Source organism: Mus pahari, chromosome 18 (genome assembly GCF_900095145.1).
Source record: "Mus pahari chromosome 18, PAHARI_EIJ_v1.1, whole genome shotgun sequence".
In the NCBI taxonomy this organism is placed as follows: Eukaryota; Metazoa; Chordata; class Mammalia; order Rodentia; family Muridae; genus Mus; species Mus pahari.
The window spans coordinates 32,293,980-32,302,134 of NC_034607.1; the positions used below are offsets into that span (position 1 = coordinate 32,293,980).

General features: G+C 48.1%; 1 protein-coding gene across 2 annotated transcripts in view; it reads right to left on the minus strand.

Moving 5' to 3' along the window:
- Positions 1–1,166, minus strand: part of Txndc2 (thioredoxin domain containing 2) — a 2,206-nt gene extending 1,040 nt beyond the window's left edge. The window contains exons 1-2 of one of the 2 annotated variants that reach the window (XM_021218547.1): positions 1,022–1,166; positions 1–474 (exon numbers count right to left, since the gene is read on the minus strand). The exon at positions 1–474 is cut by the window's left edge and continues 1,040 nt beyond it. In XM_021218547.1, the coding sequence (XP_021074206.1) occupies positions 1–474; positions 1,022–1,151 (604 nt within the window). In that variant the 5' untranslated portion in view covers positions 1,152–1,166. The remainder of the gene's footprint in view (positions 475–1,021) is intronic. The other variant, XM_021218546.1, reaches the window with a different exon arrangement.
- Positions 1,167–8,155: the final 6,989 nt, after the last annotated feature.

The following is an 8,155-nucleotide window of genomic DNA, read 5'->3' on the forward strand; positions in this document are numbered from 1 at the left end:
GCATGTCACCTTTCTTGGATTGGATGGTGTCTTCTGAGGACTTGGGCATGTCACCTTTCTTGGATTGGATGGTGTCTTCTGAGGACTTGGGCATGCCAGCCTCCATGTAATGGGTACGGTTTGTTGCAGGCTTGAGGGTGCTCCCCTGTTTGGGATGGGTGGTTTTTGCCAAGGACTTGGGAGTGTTGCTATAGTTGGTCTGCTTGGAGTACCCCGGGGTTTTAGAAATGTTTTCCTGTTTCAGCTGAGTGTTTTTAAATGAAGACTTGGGGCTAGCTTCATGTTTGGGATGGACGGTATTCTCTGAAAACATGGGGATGCCACTAACTTGCTGTGGGAACTCAGACTCCTCTGTGGACATATGAAGTGTATTGCTGACCTTGGAAGCAATGGCCTTCTCTTTGGACTGGGCTGTATCCAAGAACTCTGGGACCAGAAAAGCCGCATTTGGGGATAGGACCTGTAACGGATTTTCTGAACAACAACAACAAAGTTAATTAATTAAATCAAAATGCAAAAGGAAAGAAGCAAAGGATTGACTACCTACACCAAGGAAGACTTATTCTTTTTTTTTTTTTAAACATTTTAAAAGATTGCGTGTGTGTGTGTATGTGTGTGTGTGTGTGTGTGTGTGTGTGTGTGTGTGTGTGAAATATGAGTACACTGTAGCTGTCTCAGACCCACCAGAAGAGAGCATTGGATCCCATTACAGATGGTCATGAACCACCATGTGGTTGTTGGCGATTGAACTCAGGACCTCTGAAACACCAGTCAGTGCTCTTAACCACTTAGCCATCTCTCCAGCCCCAGAAGACATATCCTTAGAGACCATGAAGGCATCTGATGAATGGTGTAGAGATCTAAGTTATGTCACTCAGCAGGCAGCCAACCATCAGCAATGACATACGTCTTTCATGCTATGATTCTTGCTTTCGCAACAACGTTCCTTTCTTGATTTAACACTGCCACCTGCTCCCTACATTCAGGGGTCCCCAAGGCATTCCTCCTTGTTCCATCTTACCATTGCTGTCCCTTTCATTTGCTTTTCCTCCATTGTTGAGTGTCATGTCTGACTCTTCAGGGGCTCCTGCTTGAACACTGTTCACGTCCAGCCCCTTGTCCTTGTTCTTTTTTTTGTCCTTCTTAAACATTTCTTCTATGGCCAAGCTAAGAACAAAATACACTAACTAGTTAATACTCAGGCAGCACTCCACAGCTGACACTCCCAACCAGTACCCCCAACAGTGGACTTTTGAGAGCTTTGAGGCAGCCTCTGGCCTGGTAGTTATGTTGTGTGAGGCTGTGGATGCCTAAACAGGCATTATTCCCTCAAGTACAACCACTGAGGTAAGATGCATTGTGATCAGCACCTTAGAGATGGGGACACTGAGCCTTAGAGAAGTTACACAACTAGGCTAGGTCAAGGTTCAAAGCCTGTGCTCAAATATTATCCTGGACTCTGCCAAATGGTCTGTCTACACCACGAAAATAAACCAACTTTCTTATCATTTTTATCCAGTGTTCTCACACCCCAGATTTTTCTTTATGGCTCATTAGTTATGTTATTCCCTTTCTGTGTTACCATAACAAAATAACTGAAGCTATTATGTACCTATAAAGACAAATTGTTTTAGCTCTGAGTTCTCGAATGTCATCGGCATCTCTTTGGCTCTCATGAAGGATTCATCATGGAGAATGAGGTCCCAAGGATAAAGAAAGCAGAAACGAGATCACATAACAACATAGGAAGCCAGAGCATGGAGAGGAGCTACACATACTCTGCCCTAGTCAGGGTTACTATTGCTGTGATCAAACATCCTGACCAAGAGCATCTGAGGGAGGAAAAAGGCTTATTTGGCTTACACATCCTTAATCCATCCACTGAGAAAAGTCAAGGCAGGGACTTAAACTGGGCAGCATCCCGGAGGCAGGAGCTGATGCAGAGGCCATGGAGAAGTGCTGCTCACTGTCTTGCTTCCCTTGGCTTGCTCAACCTTTCTCATAGAACCCAGGACCACTAGCCCAGGGGTGATATCACCACCATGGGCTGGGGCCTTCTACATCAATTACTAATTAAGAAAGCTGCCCCCATAAGCTTGTCCACAGCCCAATCTCATGCATGTAGATTTTCAACTGGGATCTCCCTCTGAGATAACTCCAGTAGTGTCAGGTTGGAATGAAACCAACTAGAACTTTCTTACAACTTACTTAGGCTCCCATGAGAACCACCTTAGTCCCTCCTGAAGGATGATCCCCCAAGGACACTAGGTCACCTCTCAGCATTCCTATACTAGAAACAAGCTTCTAAGTCACAAACACTTGGGAACAGACTACAGTACTCACTGTAACTTTCTCCTTAGCATCGCCTCTGAGAAGTATCACACGATAGCAAGTATGTATCTCCTGCTAGACTGTCTTTTCCCTCCTCCCTGAGCCCTCCTCGTGTTTCACCATCCTCCTGCCTTCTGCCCCAAGAGCAGCTGCCTTGTGGCTAGTCCCAGTTGGATCAGCCATGTGTACCTCACTAGGCGTAACTACAGCCAAATTACCTTTCCACAGGCTGGGGTGAAGCTCAATCATATAGCTTGCCTAGCACGCCTGAGACTCTGGGTTCCACCTTTAGCAACACAAAGTGCATGCATGCTCCTGTACAGGTGCATGTGCATACACGCACAGACACTCCTGTATGTACAAGTAAGCACGCTCACGTGTGGGTACACACACATGCTCCTGGGCATGCATGTGCACACACACACACACACACACACACACCTTTCAGAAAGAGTTCTGTTATCACAGAGGTCCTTTGCTTGCATGCCACCTTTACTCTGCTTGGCCATCCAGTCCCAAGAATATATGTGAAAATCAAAGTTCTGCATTTAAGACAAAGTTTTAAATTATTTTATGTATATGGGGTTTGTCTACAGGTCTGTCCATAGACACCACTTACATGCCTGGTATCCACAGAGGCCATAAAAGGGCATCAGATCCCCCCAAAACTGGAGTTACGGACAGTTGCGAGCTGTCACGTAGGTGCTGGGAATCAATACTGGGTCCTCTGGAAGACCAGCTAAGCACTCTTAACCATTGAGTCATCTCTCCAGCCCAAGGTTTACATTGTTTTCAGAGTCTTATTTCCATGTTTCTTTTACCACACTATATACTAACAGTCAAAATGAAGGAGGTTTTCTAAACAGTGGCATGCCCATGTTGTCTATAGAAACTTTGAAACATTGACTAGAAGTGATGTAATCATCTGGGCTTGGATAGCAAACATATTCTACTAAGGGAGAAAGTGATGCTGGTTTCAGCCCATGCATTTTTTTTCCCCCAATAGAATATACATTCTCTGTTCCTTCCTCCCCAGTCTTGATCATACCCACCCACTATCCCTCCTCTTCATGCAATCTCAGCACATTTCCCTCCTCACTCCATGTCCATCTCTTTTCTGCAGCCCACTGAGTCCGATTAGCGTGGTCGGTTGGAACGCTGACTGGTCTTGTCCGTTTGATCTTGTGCAGCGGCTGTGAGTCTGTGAGTACCACAGCGGGGAGACAGCATCTCACAGCATTCCTTCCCCTACTACGTGCATCCTTCTCCTCCCATGAGCCTTGTGGAGGAGGGCTGATAGAGGCGTTTCACTTAGGACTGACTGCTTCCCAGCCCTTTGACAATTGTTGGTGTCATAGAAGGGATATTGTTACGCGGGGCTTCGTTCCTTGGATGTGGGCTTTACAAGGCAGCAAAGGATGACGACATTGTGATGCCGATGAGGCTTCCCAGATGAGAGGAAGAAGGGACAATTTCTCTTCCATGCTATGAGTGGGGAAGCCAGAGGGTAGGCACATATCTGGTCTCTCCCGTCAAGCTAGAAGCATCAGTGTAGATATTGGCTTCATGTGCCCACTGGAAACCTGAAAGCTGAAAGTCATGCTCCGAGATTCTCACTGAGGAGTCTCCAGGAAGATCCACATCCACATGGATGCCGTAGCCTATTCAGGATTTGTCCCAGCAGAGAAGTGAGTGCAGGCCTAAGACAGTGGGGAAGGCTCTGGCCCCTGTAGCCTGCAGGGGAAATGCTAAGGATCTGTCTGTCCTGCACATACCTGAGTGAGGCTGGGAACAATTAGACCAATGGACCATGGAGGCCTACAGATGGCAAAGCAGCCATGCTGCTGGGAAAGGGGATATGGTCAGAGGCGAGAATCACTGTATTAGAAAGAGGCCAGTGTCTTCCGGTCCAGCGAGGAATTGCTTGTGCTCCTCAGCCCAGGGCCAAACAAAACCAGGCCACACTTCACAAGGGAAACCAGCAAGAGGTTGGAGAGCCTGGCACAGTGACTCCATAGAGCTCCGTGTACCCACCTGCGTGGGAGAGGGAGGAACCCGAAACGCAAGGCTCTCAATACAGCAAAGAGAGCCCTGGGTGCTGAAATTCTAACAGGTTCGTTTAATTTGTCATGCCTGCTTCTCCGAGGTCCTTCTTAATCCCATTGAGGAAAGGCCCAAGGGGAGGATTTAGATTCTTAAAAAAAAAAAAAAAAGCGTTTGAAGCTACACTACATCCGACTGTCTTAGCGGGGGCAAGGAAATCTGCATCTGCTGTGGCTGCTGGCTGGATCTTGGTCATGTGTTAGCTTGGCAGAGCTCTGCTGGGTGTTTTCCTCTTCCTCTCGCAGCTGATGGATTTCAAGACACTCGAAACACTAATGGTGCTGAAGAATTTCCATTCCACTCCTTGTGTGTTTGCCTTCTGCACAGGCCTGTCTCCCAGTCGCCCAGGAACCCTTCTGTGAGTCAGGGTGTGTCTTACTTAGGAAGCAAATAACCAGCTATTTTAAGCACGAGATGGTTTAGGCAGTTATGAAATAGCCTGAAAGGATCTTATTTGGTCTCCAAACAGTGTGCAGTGCAGTACGGCAGAACAGACCTGCCCATGGGGCTGCCTGCCGCCAAGACTCCAGGAAGACTGCGGGAGGAAGCCATCACTACCACCACCGAGGTGGGCTTCCAGCACTTTCGGCCGGAGATGCAATCCCAGAGGGAGCCTCTGGATCTCCTCTCAGATCAAATCTAGAGGTGAACGCTGGCATTCGGCCCCGGTGTTCCTTCCCTCTGGGCTTCTGGAAAGAAAGAGCAGAGAGCCAGATGTGAATGGCGCCCTCCTTCTCAAGCAGGTTCATGGAGACTCTAAGTTGTACGTAGCACCCCAGCACCCCAGCACCCCAGCCTTGAGGGGCCATGACGGCAGCACTGAGCCACCTGCTAGAGGGAAGCTGGAGTTAGCACTGGGAATTCACTCTGGCTTTAGTAAGAGAGTGTTATGGACTAGTCTCACCTACGATGGCTGGCATACATTGGGAGCTTTCTTTTCTTTTCTTTTCTTTTCTTTTCTTTTTCTTTTTTTTTCCGAGACAGGGTTTCCCTGGTTGTCCTGGAACTCGCTTTGTAGACCAGGCTGGCCTCAAACTCAGAAATCCGCCTGCCTCCGCCTCCCGAGTGCTGGGATTAAAGGCGTGCGCCACCACGCCCAGCCATTGGGAGCTTTCGATCTGTGAAACAGTACAGATTCCTAACAGAGGAATCAGAAAGCTGATCCGTGGAAGGAAGATTCTCCTGACCTCCCTTTGTCCGTGTTGGTTCTATTTCCCACGGCTTTGACCAAATGCCTGTCAGAAACAACCTCGGGGTCAAGGTCTGCAGGCTCACAGTTTCAGAGGGTGTGTGCAGTCCTCATGGCAGGAGAAACATTGTGTAGCAGCCCCTCAGTGGCAGTGGGAGCCCACGGCAGAGCCTTGTTCATGATGAACAGAGAACAGGACAGGACCCAGGTGTGGGCCATCAAACCTCTACTGTCCTGACCTCACCTCCTAAAGTGTCCTAACTTGTCTGCTTGCCCCCTGCCCTTGCCCCTGCCCTTGCTGGCAGCTTTTGTCTGCCCCACTCCTGTGCCTTCACTGGTATCAGAACCTATGTCTTTGGGACTCTAGCTCAGACTGAAGACCAGCTGAGGCAAGGAGCTTCGTGGATGAAACAACTACAGAACTCTAGTCCTTTTCCATCAATGGAGACATTGTTGGACGAGCCAGACCATAGGCTGTAAGCCATTCTAATAAATCCCCCCTTTTACTCTATATATAGATTCATTCTATCATTCTATTCTTAGAGAAGCCTGACTAATACAACCTCTGACTAAAGAAAAGGCAGAGAGATGGAAGGAGCTATTCCCATAAGACGTTTACAAACTGTTCACAGAAGATGGAAAAAAAAAAAGCAGAACATTGGAAAGCAAATGTATAAAGTCTAAAATGCCACCAACTAGGGCACGGTCCCAGCCCCTCAGCCCTCCCGTCCAACCATACACTGGATGAAGTGGGAGTCACGTGGTCTAAGTCTTTCCTCTTCTGTCCAAACATAAGCTGCTTGGGGTTGAGGACAAGCCTTGGCGGCTCTAGCCTCTTGCATAGTGTGCAGTACCACAGATGCTCAGAGACAACTTGTACAATAGGACTGACTGAAATGCCTGTGTCATGTGAGCTCCTCCCCTCCCCTGCCTTTTGCCCCTCCGAGGTAATACCTGATTAATTTTGGTAGAAGAGGGGAGAGAAGAAAACTGACATTTTAATGCTAGACATGTTTTTATTAGTATAAATTATTATCACTATCTTCGATGGTGCTATTTGAACTTAACTTAGATGTTAACCTGCGGTCCCCAAATCTATAATTAGAAGGTGGGGAGAGGCTGGGTAATGAGGAACGGACAGGGATGAGCTTCCCATGGAAAGGAGGCAGAACAAGGGTGAGGTAGACACAGGCTGGCTAGACATTTCACTGTGGCTGAATTTTATCTTACTTGTAGCAAGGTGTGTATTGTCTGAAGGAGCAAGGTGTTTGAACAGTTGTTTTTCTAGTTGGTGACAATATTGGGGGTTTGGGGACCTTTTGGAGGTATAACTTTTCTGGAGGGTGTACGATAAAGTATGGGAGAGACTGTAAGACTTATGATCTTCCCCCCCCCCCTCCACACCACAACTTCTGGTTCACTTGATCTGCTTCATGTTTGTACCTGAACATGTGACATCTGTGCCTCCTTCATGTGGAAGGGACACGTGACCCAGCATCTCCCTCCTCCTGCTGCCATGCCTCCCTGACCATCACGGACTCACCTAGGTGTCTAGAAATACTTGCCAAATGAAACTTTTGAAAAAGTAAGTCCCTTTTGGTCATGGCGGCTTCAGTTTTGTGTGGCTGTGGTATTTTCTCACAGCAACAACAAAACTAGTAACTGATAGGGGTGTCACAGGAAGGCTTCGAGGAAATGCTTGTGTCTGAGTGGTGCTGTAGCAGGCCCACTTTTGAAGGTTTGAGTCTCGCACCTTCTACAGTAAGCCTGTCGGAGTCCGTTCTTGGCTGTCGTGGTAGAATATGGCAGCCTGGGTAAAACATTAAATTTATTTCCCACACCCTCACTTTAAATCTGATAAGTCCAAGATCACAGACAGGTCATCTGGCCAGGACCTTTTGTGCCACACCATGGTGTGGCAAAGGCACAAAGGATAAGAGTGGTTAGGAGGGGCCGGACCATTCTTCTGACCAATCTATTACTGAGAGAGCGAATCCCCCTCCATGACTGTAAGCCTATCCACCCACGGCAGAGGCTTTTGAAAGCCCTCAGTCCTCAGCGCCATTGGACCAAGGGGTGGATTCCTAACATACAAATCCCAAGGACATATTCAAACCGCAGAAAGGCCCGAAGGCCCAGTGTAGAACTCAGAGAAACCTGCTCAGAAACTGTCACAACAGCTGGAATAGAACATATTAAGAAGCCAGGAGGCTGGAGCCGTTGAGAGAACGTTGTGCACAAACATCTTACTGAGAAGGTGGCCTGGGGTTTGTGCACCTGAGGAAGGTTCCTGAAGCAGGATACCAGTGGGCCACCCCATCAAGTGGCTGGAGAGCAAAGCGCTCATCTCTGGAATGGACTTAGGTCGGACCGCAATTTGAAGGTCAAACATCTGAAGTAATCATGGAAGCAGAGGATGTCATCTGGACAGTGGTATACTGGATAATATCAGGACCATTTGTGTGTGTGTGGGGGGGACGAACAGGGAGAGAGAGAAGGAGGGAGAGGGAGGGCAAGGGGAGGAAGGGAGGG